Source organism: Protopterus annectens, chromosome 1.part1 (genome assembly GCF_019279795.1).
Source record: "Protopterus annectens isolate FY-2018-M chromosome 1.part1, PAN1.0, whole genome shotgun sequence".
NCBI lineage: Eukaryota > Metazoa > Chordata > Ceratodontiformes > Protopteridae > Protopterus > Protopterus annectens.
In genome coordinates, this window is record NC_056726.1 from 518,527,293 (window position 1) to 518,554,211 (window position 26,919).

Genomic DNA, 26,919 nt, shown 5'->3' on the forward strand with positions numbered 1-26,919 from the left:
CCCTGTGTCACCCGTTGGATTGCCAACTGGCCCACAGACTGGAGACAGGTAATCAGAATAGGAGAACTTACCTCCACAGAGAGACCAGTCATCAGTGGAGTCCCATAGGGTTTTTTGCTGGGACCTCTCCTGTTTGGTATCTATGTTTCTGAAATAAAAGCCAATACCAAAGGACTCTGGCTGACTAAGTTTGCAGATGACTGCAGGCTAGGAGCAGTCACTGAATCCCCAAATGACTTAGCATTCCTGCAGGAAAGTTTGTCTTAAACAAAATCATGGTCTGAAACTAAATTCCCAAAAAGTGCATTATTGTATCCTCTATCACAGGTAACTACCACACTGCCAATATGCCTCCAACAGCTAACCCCATTGTTCAGGATTTAGGAACTTATGTGGACAGTGACCTAACTGTTGAACAACATGTATTTATTGTTGTAAGAAAGTCCCTCTTTATTGCACAGCTTATAAACAAAGGGATTGTGTCTAGATCTATGTATGCAACTGTCCCCCTTTATTCAGCCTTCATTAGGTCAATCATTGAATATAATGTATTGCTGATGTAATGTTAATTATGTACATTAATGTGCTATGCACATTTTCCCTCATAATCATTATGACTATTACTATTGACATTATATGTTCTTTTTCCATACCTTGTTACAGACCTGCATTATTTTTTTGCCTGGGTAAAGGCTGAAAAGTGTGCAGCAATAGTTACTTGTAGTAACCAAAGGAATACTTGGCACAAGCAAGTGTAGTTATTAATGACACTGCTTAAAGCATTACAATTAGGATTCAGCTAAATTGACTCCCTTTCCTCACAAATGATGTAACCCCAGAGGATGGTCATACTAGCATAATTTGGTGAGGATGTAGGAGTACAGTCCTCCAAAACACTCAAGGCAGACTTGACAAAATGCTTTGGGAGGCAAGGGAACCATTCAGAATGATTAACAATGCAAAGTAGCCACTGTAATTTTTGAAAGACTTAAAAGTGCATGTCTTTCATGCTCATTTTGTCTGTCTTCTTCCTTTTTATCAATTAAGAATAGCAACATATTTTAGCCTGGTTGCTACAAGTAATCAAAGCTGAGAGTCTCTTAGAACAGCTGACTTGACTACTGAATAGCAACTAAAATCAATACATAAAACAGTTTCATGGAGGATAATGCTCCCCACATGCCCTACCCCCTCCCACTTAATATAAACACCATCGATGTCAAGGGTAAGGGAGATTTTTGACTTGCCATGACCACCACAGGCTGCTTCTGCATCTTTGCATATTTGAAAATTTTGCAAATGCTCTACCTTCACTGCCCTGTGGTAAAAGGAAGAGATCTACTAAGAAAATATAACTTATGGATGTGTGGTGCAATAATCTGATTACAACTGTACCTTTGGTGTCTCTCACATATTTAAATATGTGCCTTTACAGGATATTCAGCTGCTACAATTCAAGCAACTTATTTTAATACCTTCATTACCTTAATGGCACATCAGTGCTGCAAAAACAATAATAAGAGGGATGGTGTTCTTCACAGTGAAGTATGTTCACATTATTATTAAGCATACTCATCTATCCAATGGAATTAATGTCTTCTGAATACAACATTTGTGAAAATTAAGTGCACACCCCTAATATAGCTACCAAGTCACATTTTAACTATGACAGCTTATTTCTTAGACTTTAATATCTGTGTTGCTTTGATAAGATTCAGATAAAGAAAGCAGACAGCAATAAGGTATTCCAAGTGTTGGGCAATATATCAAATTAACATTTTAACTGCATAGCATTTTTTTTAATGATTTGTCATGTGCAATACACTTACCGGACTGGAGAGGGCATTAGTGATCTAGGCTTCATTTGTGATGGAGAAAGTGATCGCTTTAAAGTAGCCACTGTAATTGTTGAAGGACTTAAAAGTGCATGTCGTTCACGCTCATTTTCTCTGTCTTTTTCCTTTTTATCAATCTAAGAATAGCAACATATTTTAGCATAACTTTTTAAAACCATTTATAAAAATAAATGTACAAACTATAAATCAATAGTAGAAACATTCCACATTTTTAATGGTCGAATTTTGATTCTGGTGACATATTCCTGGGCAAGGTTTCTGTTATTTGTTGATGGTTTCTACTGTTTATATCACTAAGCTACGGGCTAAACATAATTGAAGGCAATGACTTAAAATATATTGATAATGACAAATCCTGCATATTTATTTATTTATTTCCATTTGTTGGCAGAACAATTTGCCTGAGCCAAAACTCATTTTCATCAGAAATCCAGCACATTTATTCATTTCCATTAGTTGACTGGGGCACTTGGACTTAGCCAAAGCCCATTTTCAGAAGAGGCCTTGGAAGAAAAGTTTCAATACAGACTTTACAGATTTGAATTATTACACTGAAAGCCAATATAACATCATTTGCACAGAAATGTAATAAAAATATTTACATGATGCAATACATGATTAAAATTCAAAGCATAGATTTCAGAGTGCTGTGATCACAGCTAGTAAGGTTCAAACTGTCATGGCATATGTTAAGGCATTTATATCTGCCAAAATCATTGCACTGGTTTTCCTGAGACTGAATCTGAGTTTCATGTTTTCCTAGGACTGACACAATGGTAACAGGGAAAGTGACCTCAGCTAAAGAGCCAGATTCTCAAATTACATTGTCATCTGTATAAAGTAATGTAGTATGTGTGTATTTTGAAGTTTCATTCTGTTCTTACTCCAGCAAACTTTTATTATTAGAACTGCAGGCAACAACAAATGGATTACACCAATTCTACACAGCTTTAGAACCATTTACACAAACAAATGAAAAACACCCATTAAAGTAATAATACTTGAAAAGCAAACAAGGATGTCCATGCAGCCTAATGCATCACTCAGTTAACCAAGAGTCCTGATAATAATTTCTTTTCCATCTTGCCCATTTGGTTAACATCTTCTTCCTGCCTTTCATACCTACATATTTGTCTCAGCATCAGTTTCCAAAATGTTGGCATCGGCGTGAGCCATTTGTCTTCAATGCCTTTGTTATAGTCTGTTTCCCAACTAACATAATTAGGTGAAAGAGATTACTGTCCACAGCTGACAAATCTAAATCTGGGTCATGTCCCAGTAAGAATAAAAAGGGAGTAAGCAACACTACGAATAAAAAGGGATTAAGCAAAAACAGGGGTTGTGAAAGTCATAAACAGACATCTTGTATGAACAATGTAAGGGACAAAAACTTTGGACAGACCCAGAAGATATGCTTCCATGTGTATAAATCTCCACCACCACATCAACATGAAAAAGAAGAGGAATGAGAATACAACAGACAGCTTAATAGGTGTATACAAGTATTTAAATAAACACTGTTACCTAAAAAACTTGAATCATCTAGATTTAGTGGCACACCTCAGGAAAGAAGTATCTGACTATCCCTGGGGTGTAACAGCAATCCTTTTCCCAAATCAGTACATACTAATCTAGCTCAGGGGTTCTAATGATTAACAGAAATCTAACACATATTTGAAATACATGCCTTGCAGATATATAAATATATATATCTTCTCTAGCCCTAGCTCCAAAGCTAGAAGTTCTGTAAACCATTCTCCCTCTACCTGCTGTATCCCTATCTTAACTGCTAGCACCCTTCTGTCAGGCAAAGGGCCTCCTAACAACTGTTCCAAAAATAAAATTTGGGGATATTTCCTCAGTTCTTTTATAATAAACAATTGTTTTCAGATTTAGTAGGTTACTGACCCTGATATGACACACATACTTCAACCATGGTGTTGTTCTAGTGAGATCAAAGGTTGACTTTATGGTGTCCAGCAACTGGTACGTGACTGACAAGTTAGTCCTATTGGTATTACACTTCAATCACATTAAATGTATGTAAAATGGCGGGAGACCACTAATCTGAAATGCAAGCATATTTTCCAATCTGACTTTACTTTAGAAGTAACTCATCCAACAATTTTAGCCAAGTGGCCCTTTTGTAAAATTCCATATCTGTCAGGGATATGCTGCCTAGTTCTAGAAGTAGAGAACTTTTTCTCCCAAGAGCATAGGTTTTCTCTTGTGCCACATAGAAGAAGTAAATAAGTGCTTAATGGTTGGAACAGTATCTTTCACATGAAGAACTTGCAATGCATACAGAATAAAAGATAACATTTACCATTTGATGGCTAACAGTTTTTGCTGCATATCCAATTGTGTTTTGCCCAGAATTACAGATATTTTCAGATTTTCGTGACTATGTTGTTAGTACTCCTGAGTCATCAAAAGAATCAGTCAGAGTCAAACGTAGATATGTCATCCTGCTTGGAGAATCCAAGCAGGGGTATATTTCAATCAGAGTTGAGGAGGGTGTGGGACCTTTGTTTTAGATTGATTCACTTTATATCCACAGATTGCACCAAACTATTCAAGCTTTCCAAATAGTACGTCCATGTCCCTCTGTAGATTGGCTAAATATACCAGTAAGTCATTTGATTGCAAGGAAAAAGTAATATGAATGTTAGATATTGCATACCTAAGTTGTAAAATATTTCTCAGTCTCACTGCTAAAGGTTCCAAGTATAAGGTAAATGAATAGTAAATAAGAAAGGGGGTAATCCCTGCCTTCTACCTCAGTATAGAAAGACTTACAAAAATAGTTTAAAGCCAGTTTTGATTCGGCCACGGTGATGCAGCAGTTACCAAGAGGTTCTCCGGTTCAATCCTTGGCTGGGGTGCCTTTTGTGTGGAGTCTGGTTGCGTGGGTTTCCTCCGGGTGCTCCGGTTTCCTCTTACATCCCAAAGTCATGCTGTAGGTGGATTGGACACTCTAAATTGGCCCTAGGCATGAGTGCATGCATGTGTGTGCCTTCCATCAAAGGTTGGGCACTGGGCTGGCAACTCAATGCTGAAAAACTCCACTGCCTATCATAAGCGGACAGATGATCCACTGTGGTGACCCCTAACCGGGAAAAGCCGAAAGAAGAAGAAGAAGATTGCAGAATCCTGATATAGGGTAAAGATTTGAGAGATTAATGTTGGTGGGAACCAAATGCCACAAGGGCCTTAAACAGCAAGGATCATCTGTCTCTATCAAATACCTTTTCAGTGAATAGGCCAGACAACAGCAATGAAAGTTTAATTATGGAGGTATTTTCTTTAACAATGACATTTTAATCAAGTTGTCAAAGGTGGTACAATTTGCAAAGAAATCTGTATGGGTCAATGTGAACTAAACTTGGAAGTAAACAGCTGTTCTGTAGGCTAACAAAACAGTGAAAACGTTGTAGTCCAGATTCAGAACCAAGATGGTACGGTAGGAGGTGACTTTCAATGGATCCTTAACCTACTTGGGTTCACAGGTAAGTAATAAGCTATTTGCTCTTGTGAGACATTTTAAGCCTAGCTGGTTTCCCTTTTGGTGTTGAGTTAATCTATCCTGTTTGGTGTTACACTGGCCTTACCCATCCCATGGTCTATAATTATATATTACCCCTAGTGAAAATAACTGGGATCATACCACAGACAATTTGAGGAGACACCTGCATGGGATAAAACATTTAGGAGCTGCCTCTGTCCATTAGTAATACAGGCGGTAGTCCTGTGGCAAATTGCCTGTTTCCCATCCATATATCCAAGCTGTATTTGTTTAAGTACAGGGATGATCTTTGTTTTTATGTGAATGGGGAGCCTGTTCGATAGATATACCTGTCCCTCCAAACTGTTCTGTTGATGTTGCAGAACAGGTTTAGATCCCTAGACAGAGTATTTCTTATGCCATTTGACTTGCTGATGTGCAGTAAATCCATCATCAGTAATCTATCGAAGGATGCCATGTATGCCAGACACAGGTCACCAGTTAGCCATCTGTAAGATGCCAAGTATAATGACAGGGCTTTGAGTCAGTCCATGTAGGACATGTTGTTTAGGCCTTGTATCCTTTTAGAAATGTATCTCTGTGGGCATTTCAGATGTCGCATGTGTCTGAACAGATACATGCCAAAGGAGGCATTGAACTCGATGACTTGCTAATGAGGGCTGAGTAAAGGGGGCAAAGACATCCCTAAATCTAAGCACAATCCCTTTGTTTATAAGCTGTGCAATATAGAAGGCCTTCCTTATGACAATGGATGCATGCTGGTCAAAATTTAGGTCACTGTCCACACATGTTCACAAATCCTAAACAATTGGGTCAACTTTTAGGGGGAGTATTTTCAATATCAGTTGCAGAAAAGATCAAAGAGAACAGATTAGGGTGGTTCAGACGTGTGGAAAAGCAGAAGACAATCTGGCAAAGGTGATATGGGACACACAAGAAGAAGTTTTGAAGAAATACTGTTCTGTAGACAGTTAAAGGATGGGCAAAGGAGCCACATATTGATTTTCCAAGTCCTCATCACACAGATCGTGATAAAAATCTTACAAAGGTCTGAAGTATCCCATTTGGTCAAATAACTATCGTTTGGCATGTTCCATCATAAACCTTAGCTATACACATGTCTGCATATTGCTGCCTTAATTTCATTGCAAAAAAAATATTGAATTGCAGGGTAAATTCAATATTACACACCTTAAACTTTTTTGTGAGAGCTCTATTTTACACTGCATAAAATCATCTAACTCTTTTCTAGCTGTATCCAGACTGGTTAATGAACCAGGGATTCAATGAATTATTTTTGCCTGGGCTTGACATAGGTCAGAGTGTTGATTGCCATTGTTTGTCTTTTGGCTTTTTCCCGGTAAGGGGTCGCCACAGCGGAACTCCGGTCCGCTAATGATTGGCAGTAGATTTTTACGAAACGCTGAGGTGCCAGCTCGACAACCAACCTTCAGCGAAGGCACGCCCATTTACGCACACATGTCTTTCAAACGCTACCCAACCGCGGGGAGGACATGCAGACTCCACACAGAAGGCACTCCCAAGCCATGCCAAGAATCGAACTGGAGAACCTCTTGCTGTGAGGTAACAATGCTACCGCCGTACCACCGCAACATATACATAGGTCAGAGTGTAATGACTGAAATATGCAACTGATATTCAGTTTAACTTGTTTTTCATTCTGTATTTTTAATCTGATTTCATAACCTCCCAGATGTTAGAATTAAGTAAGGGGGGGTCTGTCTTCTGATTATAGGCCGTAGTCCTCCCAAAAGGCCATCTTTTTTAAGAAGAACTAAATTTGTACTCCAGAGTTAAGTTTGAGTATCTATACTTAAACATAATTTGGTTATTAAGGGAGTGGTACTGGAAACAGCAAGAGGCGTAATATTAAACTTATTAAACCTGTGTTTATGATTTGCCACATAACACAAGCACTCAGGTCACTCCAGAACAAGTACAAATATGATGCTGTCATTGTCCATGTTGGTTTGAATGACCTGAGCCGTACCTCCCTGGACTATATGAAAAGAGACATGGAAGAGCTCTCTGATCACGTAGCCCAGGCCGGTATGACCCTGACCCTGAGTAGCATCTTGCCCTCACCAAGAATGATACCATGGTATAAAGAAATAATTCTCGATTTCAACAATTGGCAAAGTTTCTGGTGTGATTCAAAGGGGATCCAGTGTCTGTCCACCTGGGATGACATGCTCGACAAGCCATGCTGCTTCGCTAGAGATGGCTTGCACCTGTCACCCTTAGGCTTTCGAATACTGGCCAAGGCTCTTACCACCCCCACAGTGCTTTTTTTAGGCAAGGCTCAAAAGACAAACACACTGCCGTAAATAGCACATGTAACAAAAAACTGAGGGTAATGCTACTCAGTGCCAGAAGTCTAAACCTCAAAATGCATGCACTGGAGGCACTCCTCAGTATGGAGAAAATCGATATATGTGCAGTAACAGAAACCTGGTTTAAGGCTCCAGAGAGCACCCCAGCACTACCAGGCTACAACTCATACCATACATTTTGGCCACAGAACCCAAACCGAAATACAAAAGGCGGGGGTGTATCCACATTCATCAAGGATACCCACACCTCCAGGTTAGTGGCACAGCACGATGCTTCAGAGATCATCCACGTGCAACTAACAATGGGCAAAACTGCAATTCAAATTGTAGCTTGCTACAGATCACCCACCATGTCCCAGGACCCCCATTCTGCGTTTCTGGAAACACTGGGAAACATAAAGGTCCTACCAAACACCCTAATATTGGGTGATTTCAATTACCCAAACATTAACTGGGAGAACTACTCAAGTACTAACTCCCTTGCCCAACTTTTCCTAGAATTTATAAACTCAAACGCCCTGGTTCAACTGGTCAACACTCCCACCAGAGGTGACAACATACTGGACCTGGTCATCACCAACATGGGCGACCGGTGTTCCACACCAGAGGTAAACCCCTCACTGGTTAGATCTGACCTTAAACAAATCACTTATCCATATTCTGCCCCCAACCCCGGACAAGAAAGCCACCATGAAAAACTTTTCAAAAGCAAACTTCATGTTACTTAAGACTGAGGTGGAAAGTTTCAAAGCTCCCATGCTGAAGGATAACACTGTCCAAGCTGCAAAATCCTTTACTAATGCATTCTATGGGCAGCTACAAGAATGCATGGATCGTGCCATCCCAAACAAAACCAAGACTCACTCCTCCAAGAAAAGGAAACCAGTCTGGTGGACTCCTGTCATAAACAAGCTATATAATAGGAGGAAACTAGTAGAGAAAAGAGGAAAATCCCAAGAAGGGAAGACATCCCTGATCAATATCAGCAAGAAACTACGATCCCTCATAAAATCATCCAAGGCGAGCTTTGAAAGAAAAATTGCCAAGGACTCCAAAGATAACCACAAGGCACTCTTTAGCTATGTCAAGAATCTAAGTTGCAATGCTCAGATCTGCTCGGAGTTAGTGCAGAATGGCACAACATGCACTGAACCGACCGATATCGCCAACATCCTGGCAGACAGGTTCAGTGCAAACTTCACCCCCCTCTCACCCCCAAAAGGGCCCATAACCATACCAGAAGAATGTATAGTCCCTGAAATCACAGGCACTCAGGCTAAAACAGCCCTCTTCAAAGCCAAAGACACAGCATCAATGGGACCGGATGGTGTCTCAGGCTGTGTCCTACATGAGCTCAAAGATGAACTAATCCCTCACCTAAACACACTGTTCAAACTCAGCCTCTTCACAGGCTACATACCCATAGAGTGGCGCACAGCAATGGTTATTCCACTCCACAAAGGTGGAGCCACAACAGACATTGGGAACTATCGCCCTAAAAGCCTGACTAGCTTGGTCTGCAAGGCTAAGGAGGGCATCATCATGGAAATCATTAACAGAGACACTGGGAACCTCCAAACACTGGACCCTACCTAGTTTGGCTTTGTTAAGGGCAGATCATGCCTCCTAAACCTGGTGGACTTCTTTGAGACAGTTACCAAGGATATAGACGAGGGAAAGGTGGCACACACAGCCTACCTAGACCTTGCTAAAGCCTTCAACACCATTCCCCATTCTGGTATTATAGACAAGCTCATCAGCCTGAACATAAACCCCTACGTCACAAGATGGGTTGCCAACTGGCTCACGGACAGAACCCACATGGTGAGAGTTGCAGGAGCTAGGTCCGACTCTAAACCGGTTACAAGTGGCGTTTCCCAGGGTTCAGTCCTAGGACCACTCCTGTTTGGCATATACTTCTTAGAGGTACAGGCAAGTACAGGAGGACTATGGCTGACCAAGTTCACAGACGACTGCAAACTAGGGGCTATAACTGACTCTCCGGCTGACAGAGACATCCTCCAAAAGGGTCTCACTGAGACTGATACCTGGTGTCAAAATCATGGCCTCAAGTTAAATGCCAAAAAGTGCATAGTCAACCCCTTTGGAAAAAAACAAAGTACCCACAAACTACCACACAGGTTGTAGTCCCCTAAATACAGAAGACGTAATAAGGGATCTGGGGTCCCACATAGACAGTAATCTCATCTTTGATAATCACATTGCCAAAGTGGTTAGAAAATCCTTTTATGTGGCTCATCTAATCACAAAAGGGTTCATATCCAGATCAAAAGAGGTCAGTGTGCCCCTCTACTCATCAGACCCATCTTAGAGTACACGCCCCATTTGGGATGTACCTTACAAGACACGTGCAAAAGCTGGAAAGACCACAGAAGTACCTCACCAAGAGGATCAATGGTCTCAAACAGATGCCCTATGCAGCTCGACTGAAGAAACTACAGTTGTACTCGGTTGCATACTGCCTACTAAGAGGTGATCTCTGCCTGACATACAAGGCCATGTCCAACCCAGAACTGATGGACATGCTCCACCTAAAGAAAACCTTATCCTCTTGAGCCACATGCTCTAGGGATCTAAACCTCACCACAACAATAAATAGGATGTGCTGGAGGGAAAGATTCCTGTCCCAGAGACTTCACATGCTTTGGAACAAGATCCCAATCTACATTAGGCAAAGCTCCTTCCTCGCTAACACTCTTCAAAAGAAACCTTGACAAGCGGATGGGAAACAGAAAGTTTACCTTGGGGATCACTTCAGTGGATCTGCTGGACAGAGGCACAGGGAACTAATCTAAGGGGGGGCGGCGAAAGCCAACACGTTCTGGCTAGGCTTATAAATGCCTTTGGGCAGATAGCCTAGTATCCACCTATGAACTTATGGAGTTAAATATCTTATCTATCCTTGAGTAGAATTTATACTTTGGTGAAAAAATGGTACATTCATGCGTCTGACACTCTAACCAGCAAATTAAGTCTACCACCCCCATTCTACTCGTAAATACTCTCAGCCTCCCAGGACAGGAATATATACCTTTCTAGGTGCTGTGTGAACTTTATCTGTGGCTAATAATGTATCCAGTCACCCGAACAGATCACAATTTCCTCTTGCAAATAAACCCATTCTTCGGGAAGATTCATTAATTCACAGAGAAAGGTGATTGGTGAAGTACTGACATTGACCAGGTGACAAAAAACCCTTGTAAGCAACCCTTGATAATAGCATACCTACTCTTCCTATCTACACGTGTTTGAAAGATTTTAAAACCAAGGGAACATCTGCCTTCAGTATAATATTGAAATCCTCTACAAGAATGTGTCTCAATCTCTAGGTTTGAGTGTTCTAGAGCATTAATGTGGGTTTCCTGCAACGGAACAATATCCAGACACAATAACTTAAAGCAATCAAATATCCTTTTTCTTTTTATGGGTTGTATAGCCTCATTAATGTACCATGACATTAAATTAAACATGATTCTGGAACAACACACGTAAGAACATCTTGTAACAGCCACTTAAAAATGACTCAGTACTGCAGGAAGAAATACCATGTATTTACAAATTAAGGCAGAATAAAAGTTCAGACAGATCATAAAATGCAACATCTTTTAAGTCTGATCCATGTTGCACAAAACAAAAATTAGTAAGCAAACAACACTCATGCATGTAATGTACACTGAAAAGCTAACTGTGCACCTAAAACATACAATCAAAACCTCAACAAAACATTTGTATACATTAAACAGCAAAACAACAGCAATAACTATGTAGATATTATATGAGAAAAAAATGTTTCCAAGGAGAAGGCAGCAACCTTTACTTAGAGATTTGCACTTTGCAATGGCAGCCTTGCTAGAGTGAGAAAAGGAAAACAGGAAAAAAAAAAAGAGAAAAAGAAAGCAAAAGTGTTTTGATTCAAAAAATTATAATTAGATACACCAGCCCCTAACCACAACCAACCAAAACGATCATCTTTCTCAGTCTACGAGTAGTGCCTAACATTGCTGTTAAAAAATATAAAAAAAACAATATTACCAGGCTTGAGCCGACCTGAAAGAGTTCCACTGCATTCAAGAAATCTTGAAAGTTGATCCTGTAATCAGGGATCTAGGAACCTATGTGGACAATGAACTGCCCTTTAACCACCTTGTAACCACTATTGTAAGGAAATCCTATTTCATTGCACAGCTTATATCTGACTGTACGTCATCCAGATCCAGGGATGTAATCATTCCACTGCACTCAGTTCTTGTTACGCTGATCATTGAATGTAATGCATCTTTAGGTATGTACCTCTACAAATACATGTCATAGATGGAATGACTGCAATGCTTTCTAACCACAAGAATCAGGGACCTAAATCATAAAGCTATGCAGACTGCCTCATATCCTTGGCCCTCTTCTCAGTATCATACAAGTTTCTAAGAGATAACCTCTTCTTCTTGGCTAGACCCTCGACACAGCCTATTCTTTCGACCTACTGCACATTTTCAAGTCCAATGGTAAACGTGAATACCCATTTAAGGGCTTTAGATCTCTTTTGCAACATAAATAGAACATGTTGGAAAGATAGGTATATATCACAGGGAATACTGCTTATAAGGAACTTTTACTCTGCATAAAGCAAAGTACTTCTCTTTTTCTATTCAAGCATAATTTGGATGTATGGATGGGAAACTATACATTTACCCCTGATTTAGCAGCCACTTTCTTCATGGATATGGGCAAAAAAGCAAATGTTGCAACATAGCTTTGTTCTCCCCACCTCTGGGTTAGTCATATACAAAAATATAGGCTAAAAACTACCGCAGGAATGTAAGGCAAGGCGACTCAAGATCCTCACAGATCAACAGCCTAGTAAGTACCTATGTACCTATAGACCTATGAAAAGTCACATTATTCAAGTCCAGGAGTTTGTCAGCTCCTATAATAAGTTTTTGTACTTTATCCCAATTCAAATGGGTCAAAGTAACTCTGCCCTTCCTTTAAATACAGGAAAAGGCACCAGGAAGTCACAATGTTACCATGTTAGCCAGTGGACAACCCACATCTGAGCTCAGTCTGTGCTCTGATTACCCTGTGAGGATGCACTAACAGTAGCATTCAGGTGGGAATGCAATCTTAATGTTGCTTTCCCCAGCACAGCAAATGTGACCGGACCACTGAGGCAGAAGATCCTCAGTTGAGATGGATAAGTTACTCTAAATTTACAAGCCTTCTCTCCACATATTTTTAACAGGGGTCAGGAAGCTAGTTTTCATCTATGGGTCTCCCAAGAAAATCAGAGTAAACTATTGATTGCATATCATAGCAGAAACCCAGGACACCACAACCTAGAAAACACATTTCCTTTATTTAATATGTAATAAATTAATCTGTTTGATAACAGGATCCTGGCTCTCAAACCCTGTGGAATGTAAACTCTGTGTGCTCTTTCACAGGTTCTTTCTTCTATTTAGAAACGTGTCCATTCACATAATTTTGCCAGTAATAAAAGCTATGCAGTCTTTGCTTTCCATATTCTCAGGGATTCCCAAGAAATGTTATGTTCTTACATCTGGAGCAATCCCCCCAATCTATTTGCCTGCATTCAAGCACTCCAGGCAGTTTTCCACATCTGCAAGTCTTTGAGAAGGCACAAGCAAAGAAAGGTCCACTTCTGCCACATGGTTTAATTGAGAGGTGAGTGCTTCCTCCAAGTCCCCCAACTGTCTTTTGTTTGTCTCTATTTAACAGCTCAGAGAAGAGATTTTTCTGTAGCTCAGATATGATCTGTTCCAGCTTCCTATCTGTTGACTGTACTGCTGGCATCTTAACTACAGAGCCCATGGAACTTGCGCCTTGTAGAGAGGTTGAGTTATTCTTACTAACTGCCTATGGAAGTTGCCACTCTTGTAAAAGCTCAGCGGATATAGGCACATGATTCTTGTACATTTTTTACAGGTCAAATAGCTTCAGAGTTGGAAAATACACAATCAGTTACCTATCAATATCATATGTAGATTGAAAATGAGCAGATTAATGTCGTCACTTTATAGTTCTCCAAGGTTGATAGGTGAGTAGCAATCACCACAATTAATCTGTCTTGATTTTAAATGACAAATACATACAAAAGGAGCAACGTCAAAAGTGAAAGGATCAAGTAATTACAGCAAACACACTGTCCAACTGTCAAGCATGGGAATTTAACAAACAGGTAAGCACGAAAAAGACTCCCATCAAAACTGAGAGCAAAGTTCACAAAACTCCCATTTTATACTCTAATCATGTGATATAAAACATGTGATCTTAATAAACAGTTCTCGACCCAGAGAAGGCCCTGAAAGAATAGTCATCTACCCTAACTAAAAGTATCGAACATTTAATGGGTGAATCAGATCTTGATGTGGTTAAGATCTGACTGCCTGAATAATATAATTATATAAGTCAGCACTAAAAATTAAAAGCACTACACCCTCACTCCCCACTGGCCCTTGTTTTCAATTATTAAGGAATTCCCAATATTATTCTAGCATGTCCAAAGGTCAGTTGTCAATCTCCTCTCCGGTCCAGCTGGTGAATCTGGGAATCTTGAGGCAATGTTATAACTGCCTCATGTACACAGACAACCCTCTCCTCCTCCCACATAACACAAATACTTGCAAGAGATGCAGCTATTTAGCCAAACTGGAGGCTGAGCTCTCTCAACTCAGGACTGGCAAGACCAGACAGGAGGAGAAGGCAACTACACACACCACAAAACCAGCCTCACATAATGCTACCACACCACTGAATCAAACACATAAACACACAAAGACATACTCGGAGGCTCCGAGTAAAAATTTACCTAAACAGCAGAGGCCTCCAAAGCAGACACCCAAACAACTGCTACCTCAAAACACCCCACAAGCAACACATAAACCACAAAAGCATTGTGCAAAGCAGTCACAGCCCTTAAGGCCAAATACAACACCAAACATACTTGTCATAGGTGACTCCATAGTCAGACACACTGACGTCCCACTCACCAGGCTGAACAAGGAGAGGGTCACAGTAAGCTGCCTATCGGGCGCTAGAATCCGCCACATAACACAAGCACTGGGGTCACTCCACGGCAAGTATGACAAAGTCATTGTCCATGCTGGTGTGAACGACCTGAGATGTACCTCCCTGGACTACATGAAAAGAGACATAGAGGAGCTCTCTGATTATGTAGCCCAGGCAGGTATGACCCTGACCCTGAGCAGTATCCTTCCTTCACCAAGAATGATGCCACAATATAGAGACAAGATGATCAGCTTTAACAATTGGCTTAATGTCTGGTGTCATTCAAAGGGGATCCAGTGTCTGTCTGCCTGGGATGACATGCTTGACAAGCCACGCTGCTTCGCAAGGGACGGCTTGCACCTGTCATCCCTGGGATTCCGGATATTGGCTAAGGCTCTTGCCACCCCATAGTGCCTTTTTTAGGCAAGGTTCAAATTCTAAACCTACCACCCTAGAAAACAAAAATGGGAAGAAACTGAGGGTAATGCTGCTCAATGCCAGAAGTCTAAATCTCAAAATGCACGCACTCGAGGCCCTTCTCAGTATGGAGAACATCGATGTCTGTGCTGTAACTGAAACCTGGTTCAAGGCTCCTGAGAGCACCCGGCACTATTAGGTTTTACCTCATATCATGCGTTCCGCCCCAAAACCCGGACCACACCACAAAAGGAGGGGTTATCCATATTCATAAAGGATACCCACACCTCCAGGTTGGTGGCAACGCACTAAGCTCGAAACCATCCAGGTGCAACTAACCATAGGCAAAACTGCTCTACAAATTGTAGCATGCTACAGGCCACCCTCTCAAACTCAGGAACCCCACACAGCCTTCCTGAAGACACTGGAGGGTATAAATGTATCTCCAAACACCATCATATTGGGTGACTTCAACTACCCGAATATAGACTGGGAACATTACTCAAGCCCTAACTTTCTAGCCCAACGGTTCCTGGAGTTCATAAATTCAAATGCCATGGAACAGCTAGTCACTGTTCCCACGAGAGGAGAAAATATACTAGATCTCATTATCACAAACATGGGGACAAAATGCTCCACACCGGAAGTATATCCCTCATTGGTGAGATCTGATCATAAACTAATCTCACTGGAGATCCACATGCCCCCCCCACCCCAAACAAAAAAAACCACAGTGAAGAACTTCTCTAAAGCAAACTTCACACTACTCAAGACTGGTGTGGTATCCTTCAAGGCCCCTGAGCCAGTGGAAACCACAACCCAAGCTGCGGAAGCCCTTACAAATGCCTTCTATGAACACCTCCAGGACTGCATGGATCAGGCAATCCCAAATAAAACCAATACTCTTTCCACAAAGGGCAAACGTCCAGTCTGGTGGACCCCAGCCATTAACAAACTTTACAATAAGAGGAGAAAGCTATTACATGATAGAACAAAATCCATAAAAGGGAAGTCACCCCTGATCATTATTAGTAAAAAAATACGATCACTCATAAAATCAACTAAGGCCAATTTTGAGAGAAAAATTGCCATGGATTCAAAGGACAATCATAAGGCCTTTTTCAGCTATGTTAGGAACCTGGGTGGAAACTCCCAGATATGCTCAGAATTAGTCCAAAATGATACAAAAATCACTGAACCCACAGACATTGCCAACATACTGGCAGACAGGTTCAGTGCAAACTTCACCCCCCTCCCCCCCTAAAGGAGAGATAACTATCCCAGCGAAGTGTAGCCTCCCAGACATCTCAAACGCGCAGGTGAAAGCTGCTCTCTCTAAAGCTAAAAACACAGCATCAATGGGACCGGATGGTGTCCCCGGCTGTGTGCTACACGAGCTAAATGAGGAATTAAACCCACACATAAGGCAGCTGTTTAATCTCAGCCTTACCACAGGATACATGCCCAAGGAGTGGCGTACGGCAACTGTGGTCCCACTCCACAAAGGCGGTGCCTCTACGGACCCTGGTAATTACCGCCCCATAAGCTTAACAAGTCTAGTCTGCAAAGCTATGGAGAGGATCATAATGTAGCTCATAAACAAAGATATAGGGGACTTGCAGACATTGGACCCGACCCAGTTTGGCTTTGTCAAGGGAAGATCATGCCTTTTGAAGTTGGTCGACTTCTTCGAAACAGTCACCAAGGCCATTGATGAGGGAAAGGCAGTCCATACAGCCTACCTTGACCTTGCAAAGGCTTTCGACACAATACCCCACTCGGGTATTGTAGAAAAACTTACCAGCTTAAATGTAAACCCATATGTCACAAGATGGGTTGCAAACTGGCTTAAGGACAGAACCCACAGGGTTAGAGTTGCTGGCGCTATGTCAGACTCCAAGCCGGTCACAAGTGGTGTCCCACAGGGCTCGGTCCTTGGCCCCTATTGTTCGGCATCTACTTCTCAGAAGTACAGGCCAACATGGGAGGACTTTGGCTGACAAAGTTTGCAGACAACTGCAAACTGGGCGCCATAGTGGAAAGTGCATCTGACACGGATATCCTTCAGAAGGGACTCACGGAAACAGATAGCTGGTGCCAGAGCCATGGCCTGAAGTTAAATGCCAAAAAATGTATAGTCATACCCTTCGGGAAAAACAAGGTAACCCCAAGCTACCATATAGGTGGCAATCCACTAAGCACAGAAGAGGTTATCAGGGACCTGGGGACCCAGGTTGACAGTGGCCTTTCTTTTGACACTCACGTTGCTAAAGTGGTTAGAAAGACCTTCTACATTGCCCACCTGATCATGAAGGGATTCACATCCAGACCTAGTGAGGTCATTGTTCCCCTGTACTCTTCACTTATCAGACCAATGATCGAGTACAATGCCCCATTCGGGATGTATCTCACCCGACATCTGCAGCAATTGGAGAGACCCCAAAAGTTCCTCAACAAAAGGATAAAGGGACTCCAAAATCTGTCATATGCTGCCAGATTGAAGAAACTCCAGCTCTATTATTTGCATACCGTCTGCTCAGAGGTGACATGTGCCTGACATACAAGGCCATGTCCAACCCGGAATTAATGGACATGCTCCACCTCAAAAAATCCAAATCCACCAAAACCACTAGAGCAAGCGACTTAAACCTTAGCACGGATATAAATAGGACGTGCTGGAGGGATAGATTTATCACTCAGAGACTCCCTATGCTGTGGAATAAAATCCCGGTCCATGTGAGGCAGAGCACCTCGCTGGCTCTGTTCAAGAGAAATCTTGACCTGTGGATGGGAGATCGTAGGTTTATCCCGGGAATCATCTCTGTGTCACTGCTGGACAGAGGCACAACAAACTAATGGGCACAGTATTTTTTTATATAAGGGGTGGCGTAAGCCACAAAACTTTGGGCTAGGCTTATAAATGCCTTAGGGCAGATAGCCTAGTATAAACCTATGAACCTATAAGATGAGACAGTGCATATACTTCTGGATGTTCTCCCAAGGACGTTACTGGGGGAGAGATGTACTGTCAACCTACTTTCTTCATCAGTCAGTAATGAATATAAACTCAACCTCTTTATAGTTCAGCAGAAATGTGTGAAAGAAGATGAAATCCAAGGGTTCATAAAGGGTGGACTTTGAAGAAATATGGTTTAGCTAGTGTCTGGCAGTTTGTGCAGTGGATTAAGGATAAATAGCAATTAGTAAGCTGCTTCCTGTATTCCAGGGTTTGATAGCCTCCACTTTCCTACTGAGTTACTTTGTGAAAATCACTTAACCAGAGAGTGCTCTAGGGGAAACTGGGCTAAGATCAACAGTCTGCTGGACTATATGACCAGTAACTGCTTATGAACACACTCATTATCCACAGTCTATGTCTAGCCTCCAACTCTTTACCTTTTTTTTTAGTCCTGTACCATTCAGGGATCAAGTTGGGAACTCTCCTGTCAAGCCCTTCAATTGACCCCCTTCACAGCTATTCTCTTCACACTAATTAGTGAATGCCTAGGCTTTACTTTTCTTTCCCTCTGGATGGCTGTATATCAGGCATTTATGCAGTATTTCATGTTATGTTTCTCATAGCTGGCAGTATGCAGTCTATGTTAAACCTTGTTAATTCCTGACCACTTAAGACAAAAAAAAATTACTCTGATAAGTATTGTGCATAGATGGTTTTGACGACTGATATAAAACAGAATTGCAGTAGTTACCTTCCAGGGGAATACTCTCTGTATATTCATATTTTTTAGGACATGCTTCATTTATTCATCCACTGCAGTAGCACTTAATGGATGCAAACAACAAAAATAATTTCTTAAAAAAATTAAGTTTCATGTTGTGCACCACTGACCTGGGTCTCAATCTGTGGTGTGGTGACTGCAAGAATGCCTGAAAGGTTTAGGCATTTTAGGTAATGTTTATGAGAACATTCCTATGCTGAGCAGGAAGATCACCACTAAGACTAAGAATGAGAAGCAATTCAGAACTGTGCCAAGCTGCGGATATTATAAGAAACCCCAGCAGTCAACTAAACCAGAAGACCTCCAATCTCACATCATGAAATGTTGCAAATCATATGCCAGTAATGTTCTTCTGAGGCTTTGCAACAAAGAACAGCAAAGAGTACAGAAATGTCTGTTTTTATTCTGATCACCACAATGAAAGACTAAAAGAAGTGGCCTGCAAATGTACCTTTGAAAACAGGACACTCACAAATGGATTTCATGAGCTGAAAATATCATGCCAGGTGAACAGACAAAGAAAGGATGATACTTCACCACCAAGACAGAAAAATTTCTTTACAGGATTTGCTTTACAAACTGACTCCAAGATGATGCAAGAAGCCGTACAGAACAGTACACAGTATGTTACAAAATAGAATTTCCTGTCAGATGAATGAACATACAAAATATGAGATGTACAGTTATAAAATTATCACATTTATCAAATGTTTCCTCCCTGCCATATGTAAACTAAAATGACACTTAAAAAATATAACAAAGAATCATATTGCCTTCATCTGACACCTGTATGTATTCTGCTTTGCTCTTGCTTTCCTCTCAAAGCATTTGAAGACATCAAGTACCTGGAATTTGTTTTACTTTTTGGACTACTGCAGAAGATATTGGTAGGAGGTAAGGATGCTCAACCGACACTTCAAAAACCTCTTAGTGCAAAAATTCTGGATTACGGTAGGAAAGCACAGGATAGCATTTATTTAAAAAGAAGCAACTTCAGGATGTTGTAATACAGACAGAATAGGGACATTGTGGTTAGAGTTGCTGCCTCACAGAATCAAACTTCATTTTTTGGCCTCAGTATCTGTCTATGCAGAGTTTACATGTTCTCCTCCGGTTTTGCTTGATTTTCTTCCAGGTGCTCCAACTTTCTCCAGCTCCAAAGACATACTAGACTGGACTCTAAATTATCTGTACATTTCTATACTTGCATGTGGCTGTACGAGCAGAATTCTGCAAATGGCTGCTGCCTTGTCAAAGGTACATCATAGCCTACACACCTTGTTTTTAGGGCAAAGTCTGACAGTCTATGATCCTGAGCTGTGGCAGTTACAGGTAATGGAGAGAATAATGGATGATATGGGAACAGAGGGGATAGCTTTGTCATCTTGTACACTATGTTTCTATACGTGGATGAGACAGGAAAACGGGCTGAAATTTACTCAACTAATTGAGCCAGGGCTATATGCTCTTGGAAGCCACAAAAACGACTACACACTCCACCTTCAGGAAGGAACCCATGACGTGGATGCATGCAGATGATGGAAAAATGACAGCACTTAACAGAAATCTGGAGGGGCATCAGCTTTGGAGAAGAAATGGTCCAAGAGTTTAAAAAGGGCTTGGCAGTAGAAACAGAAGAATGGATAGGAATGATCACAGGTTATTCAGGCAAGTGACAGTTACCTGCAAACTACATTGCAGGAAATTAAGTTAAGCATGCATCCAAGACTCAAAGGCCAAAAAGGCAGTGGCAGGGGCAGAGTTTCCACTAACTATGAACTCACCAGTTAATACTGTAAGTTATGATTTCTCTCTGGACCCCAAAATATGAGTGAATGTGCTGCCACCCAGAGGGACTCTATAGTCCCTGAAAGAGGAAGATTAATTATGACTAAACAATGTTTTAAAAATAGTTTTACAGTTATTAGATGTTGTAGATAGAGTAGGGAATATAAGAAGTTAATGGATAGGAATATAGTTTTTTTTTTTTAATGTAGTGTTTGAAACAGAAAGCTTATTCATTAAATGGGGACATAGAATCAAGGCCAGAATAGTTACAGAGGCACTCCTTGGGGAAATTTTATAAACCCAATAGAAAGATGGATAAGTTGAAATACTGTCTTGGAATGTAAATGGCTTAGTTTGTCCGAACAAGGCAAAGAAAATAATAGAATAGGTTAAAAAAAGGACAGCACATATCGACAAGTTTCAGGAAACACATCTGAGTTCTACAGAGCATGCTGACGTTTTGAAAAGTATAGGGGGCCAGCGATTCAGTGTGCAATTTGAAGGAGCAAGAAAAAGAGGGGTAGTGATATGGATTAAAAGGGGGACTCCCACAGAGTTCAAGGAGCAAAACTTGGTTCCACTGGGGAGGTACCTTTTAATATGAAGGGAGGTGAATAACCTTGGCTAAAGTGTAATTAACCCATGGAATAAATATAAAGGAACTAAGGGAAATTATGACTGAAGTCATCGCCTACCACCAATGGATTTTTAGTGATGGGGAGGATTGTAATATGATATACTGCAAACAGGATGTAACAGGTGGAGCAAGGTATATAACTAGTGAAACAAAATATGTGAATAAGTTTTGTAGGGTCGTTGGATGTGCAGATGAAGGGCATCAGAGCATGCATCTATTTTTCGCCCAGATATCAAATGTGATCAAGATTGGACAGATTTTATATTTCTTTAGAGTACTGCAGCTTGGTAAGAAATAACTATGTTTATCCCCTTATGCTTTCTGAACATGAACCGATCTTAGTGGAGTTATACTCAATAGACATTGGTACAGTAGGCCATCTACGGCGGTTTCTGCTGCACTTTTTAAGAAAAATTTTAGTTATCAAATCCAGGATTGGTTGAGGAGGCAATTAAAGTGGCTGTCAGCCAAAAACAAAAATTTAGGTAAGTGGGACACCTTCAACAGAGAGCTGGCTATGTGGGTGAAAAGTAGGCAGAGAAGGGAATGGGAAAAAAGTAAAGGGAGATACAATAATGGCTGCAAACTATGAAGACGTTACAGGCTAAGTGGGGTGAATGACAGTAGAAGACAGAGAACAACTGATGAGAGCAAGGGAGCAGCTAAAGGAATATTTCCCAGATGTAAATGAATACAGAAATGTAGCAGTTAAGTTCGCTTTCTTTGATACAAGTCCAAGGTCGATAAACTTACTGGTCCAGAGACAGAGAGGGAAAAGTAAATCTGTATGGACGTAAGGTGAGAAACCCCCTCCTAAGGCAGTATAGCTATGGAACCTGAGAATACTGCAGCTGTTTTGGAGACATCTGGCCTCTTTGTATATTGACAAGGGGGTATGGGAGGGGATGGGAACAAAGGACGAATTCCTTTTACATAACAGTCAGATACCCAAATAACTAGGGAGGAAGAAAATGACCTCAATAAGCCAACACTTTGGAGGAAGTGAAACAGGCAATGAATAGGCAGTCAGGGAAGAAGTCATCAAGCTCTGATGGTGTACTGGTAGAAATATGGAGGGAAGGGGTATGCTGACACTTCAAATATGAACTAGAAAGTGTAATGATATTTTACAGGAGGGCTCCGAGATCAAGGAGGAAGGGTATCATGGCGATGATACCTAAGGAAGAAAAGGAAGGACTCATCAGATCCAGGAGCTTATAGAACAGTTCTGGTATTGATTCTTGGCCATACTTGCTAAATGTCTAACTAGGGTACAAAAGAGGATAATATATCCACACCAGTGTGGCTTCATTTAGGAAAGACAAACATTTAGCAATATTATTATAGCTATCATGATTTAACAACATGACAAAAATGAGGGGAAATGGATACTGATCGTAGGAATGGATGATGAGAAGGCCTTTCTTAGGGTGAAGTACATAAAGTCATGAAACAATCTGGGCTCCTGGATTTGTGGGTATGACTGATAGTAAATATATACATATATATGGAGAGGCAAAGTCAAGGGTAAAAATGGCCTTATGTCTGTCTTAGGATTTTCAGATTACCAGGGTGACAAGACAGGATGTCCTATGTTACCATTGTTGTTTGCTATGTACTTGGAACCCTTGGCCATTGGAATTAGGGAGTTAGAACTTAAGAGGTATAGCTGGTATGGCAAACAGGAAATAAATTGCATTGTTTGCTGATGATGTGCTGCTGCTGTATACGACCACCTCTGAGACTAATATCCCATGCCTTTTCTCCTTTTTGTGCAACTTTGGGACCATATAGGCCTATAAAATTAATATCTTAAAAAAATTAGTAGCTGTGAACTATGTAACTACATTTCACCTAGTGCAGGAGCTTCCCTTTTTATGGGGACATGAAAGAATTAAATATATGGGGGGGGGGGTTGGATCAGTAAAGTAGTGGAGATATTTGCTGCTATGTGGAAAGACACAGAGAAAAATATTTCAGAACTGGTAAGATGGTGGAAGTTGATAGTCTTGGATTTGACTAGTAGGATACAGGCTGTAAAAATGTCTGTTGTCGCCTTAGTATTTTATGTCAGACAGGCATACCCTATCACACCTGATAAAAGGAATTTGAGGCAGACTATATAAGATTCTTAAGTCATTTATGTAGGATGGAAGGAAACCAAGGGTAAACTGACAAAGTGATACAATCTAAGAAATGGGGGAACTGTGGGGTTCCGGACCTGAAACTATATTTTTAAGCCATCCATATAAAGGAAATATACATGATACTTAATTAAGGGTATGAGTCATGATGTAAGCAAATGGTGACAGAAGATGAAAGAGCCATAGAGAGGATAGGAAAGAAGGTATGTGAATACTACTTGCTCAGGAAAGCAGAGAAAGATATATGGAGAGTTACATAATGGGTTCACTAAAGGAGCTAGGGAATAAAAAGAAAAGATGTATCTTAATGGAATTTAAAGCTCTGGCAGGTGTGCCCATTTTCTGAAAGAGAAGGGCAGAGGAATCTCAGGCCAGAAGGAGATAGAAGGCTGTGCACATAACATTATGTATCAGGGACCAAGTTTTCCAGCAAAATTAATTTATTACTTGGGGTTCTGTGCAGCAATAATATCAGTTGCCAGAAATATGTTACTTGGTATTTATGGGGCTCTGACAGGATGCCACTAGACTGAAAAATGAGTATGACCTCCCAGATTGCCTATCAGAATGGACTAAGTTAATAAGTGAGGCAAGAAAGTACAGTTGTGTACACTTACCATAAATGTAGATGTTCGAGTGTATTCACTGTTGCAGTCATTACATTTGGGTTATCTGCTTGCAGGTAGCCCTCAGTTGGCCTGATTAACAAAGTCTTGGGTCTTGTGTCGGTTGCTGTCCCTTCTTCCATGACATCAGGTCATCAGGGGTATAAAAGAAGCAGCCAATGCCATTTTATTCAGTTTTTCTTGCTCCAGATGTCAGGTGCCCCCTAAAAGGGTAGCCAAACTTTTTATCTATCTATATATATATATATATATATATATATATATATATATATATATATATATATATATATCAATAAATGCAGCAATATAAATTGTACCTTCATCTATAAGCAAATACACTACATAGGTTGTATAAATCAGAGAAGGAAAGATAAGATCCATAGAAAAAAGGGGGATGGCTGGTGGGTAACCTGGACTGCAACAGTGAATACACTCAAACATCTACATTTATGGTAAGTGTACACAACTGTTCTATGTTCTTCGTGTTTCACTGTTGCAGTCATTACATTTGGGTAGAGTCCCAAAGCTATGGTTGGGAGGCTGGAGCTAAACAGCAGTAGGAGCAGCTATGAGGCCCTGCAGAACTGCAGTGGCAAAGCCTGCCCTGGATTTAGATTAGAGTGGCAAATGATAATGCTTTGTAAAGGTGTGCACTGAACTCCAAGTAGCTGCCTCTAAAATGTCCCTGTTTGGTACTCCCCTGAGAAAGGCTGCTGAAGTGGCTGCAGCTCTGGTGGAATGTGGCCTAATGCCCTTAGGCACTAATTTGCCATGGTGTAAGTAGCAGAAACGAATGCAGTGGCCTAACCACTTGTAAATATTCTGCTTTGAGATAGCCTTTCCTTGTGATCCTGCAGCATATGCCATTAGTAATTGCTCTGTCTTCCTGAAAACTTTGGTTCTGTCCAAGTAGAATCTAAGCTGTCTGTGTACGTCCAAAGAATGCAGAATTCTCCCCCCCTTGTTCTGTGGTTTTGGGTAAAAAGTTGGCAGATGAATAGTTTGGTTTAGAGCCACACTGGACACCACTTTAGGCATAAATGTTGGATTTGTGCTCAGGGAGACCCTGTCTGGATGAAAAATGATAAAGGGTTCCACAGCCATGAGCACCTGTAGCTCTGAAACTCATCTTGCTGAAGTAATTGCTAGGAGCAGAGCTGTTTTCCAAGATAAAAACTTTATATCAGCAGTAGCAGCTGGCTCAAAAGGAGGCAGGGTGAGCTTTTCCAACACATAACTGAGGTCCCATGCAGGTATTGGTAATCTCCTTGGAGGCCTTAAAATTTTGGCCCCTCTAAGGCGCTGCTTTAATAAAGGATGAGAAAAAAGTGGTGGTTCTGCATTGTAATGAGCCGAAATGGCAGAGGCATGAATTTTAATAGATGAAAAAGATAGGCCTTTGTCCAGCATCTCAGTTAAGTATTGCAAAATCTAAGGAATATTTGGCACAGCTGTATCAGTTCATTGTGCCTGGTTCCAAGCACAGAATCTCTTCCATTTTCCAGCATAAGAATTTCTAGTACTAGGCCTTCTGGCTTCCAAAATGACATCCATCACAGCTTTAATGAGAGGTGTGTTTTGTATGACTACATTATCCGCCATGCTGCCAGGTTTAAAGTCCTGAGTTGGGCTGTGCAGGATCTGTTTGTTTTGCTGGGACAGTAGATGAGGTATTTGAGGTAAGGTCCAAGCTGGGCATTGAGACAAGTGCCTTAATATTGGATACTAGTACTGGCGGGGCCAGTCTGGGGCAATCAGTATCATCTTTGGCTTCTCCTGTCTGACCTTTAGGAGTACCCTGGGGAGGAGAGGCAGAGGGAGAAAGGCATATACTAATAGGTTTTTCCAGCTGAATGATAGGGCGTCCACTTTCCATGCTTGTCTGTGATAAATCCTTGTGCAGAATCTTTTTAGTTGGTAGTTGTGAGGGGAGGCAAATAGATCTATGTCCGGGCATCCCTGTTTCCTTGTTATCATGCTGAAGACTTGTGGATCCAGCTGCCACTCATGGGGATCCATGAGGTTTCTGCTTAGTTCGTCTGCCAGAGTATTTTTCCTTCCTGGCAGGAATTGTGCCTGCAGATGTACTTGGTAAGTCAATGCTGTGTCCCACAAAGTCATGGCTAGTCTGAAAGGGGGTAAGAATGTGTGCCCCCCTGCTTGTTTATATACCACATGACCGTGGTGTTGTCTGTCTTTATCAGTAGTTGTCCTGGATGAAGTAGGTCTTTGAAGGCTGTCAGAGCATTTTGAACAGCTAGCATCTCTTTTTGATTGATATGTAGATGCTTTTGGTTTGAGGTCCATGTGCCCTGAATGCATCTTCCTGCCATGTGGGCCCCCCAGGCATAATCTGATGCATCCGTTGTTAGTGTCTGCCTGGCTGGGGGTAATGTAAATGGTTGTCCCTTGTTTTGGTGGCAAGCCTTTGCCCACCATTGAAACTCCTGTTGCAGGCAGGGAATGAGAGTAATTATAGTTTCCAGTCTGTGGCAATGTTGAGTCCAAACACTTTTTAGGTACCATTGAAATTTCCTCATATGCCCAGCCAGAATGTGTTTGGCTTTCGCCACCCATTTTAAATTAATTTTGCTATGCCCTTTTTCAAGGTTAGTATACTGTGCCTCTGTCTAACAGTGACACAGAAGTGATACCCAGGTTAAACCTACGATCTCCCATCCACTCATCAAGATTCCTCTTGAAGACAGTCAATGAGGGACTCTGCCTAACCTGGACTGGGATTTTATTCCAGAGTGAAGGGAGCCTCTGGGTTATGAATCTGTCCCT

General features: G+C 41.2%; 1 protein-coding gene across 1 annotated transcript in view; it reads right to left on the minus strand.

Annotated features, from left to right (window-relative positions):
* The window catches only part of MAP7 (microtubule associated protein 7), a 1,390,439-nt gene that overhangs the window by 412,446 nt on the left and 951,074 nt on the right, over nt 1–26,919 (minus strand). Inside the window, exon 14 of the mRNA XM_044076419.1 lies at nt 1,830–1,972. Coding sequence (XP_043932354.1) covers nt 1,830–1,972 — 143 coding nt within the window. The remainder of the gene's footprint in view (nt 1–1,829; nt 1,973–26,919) is intronic.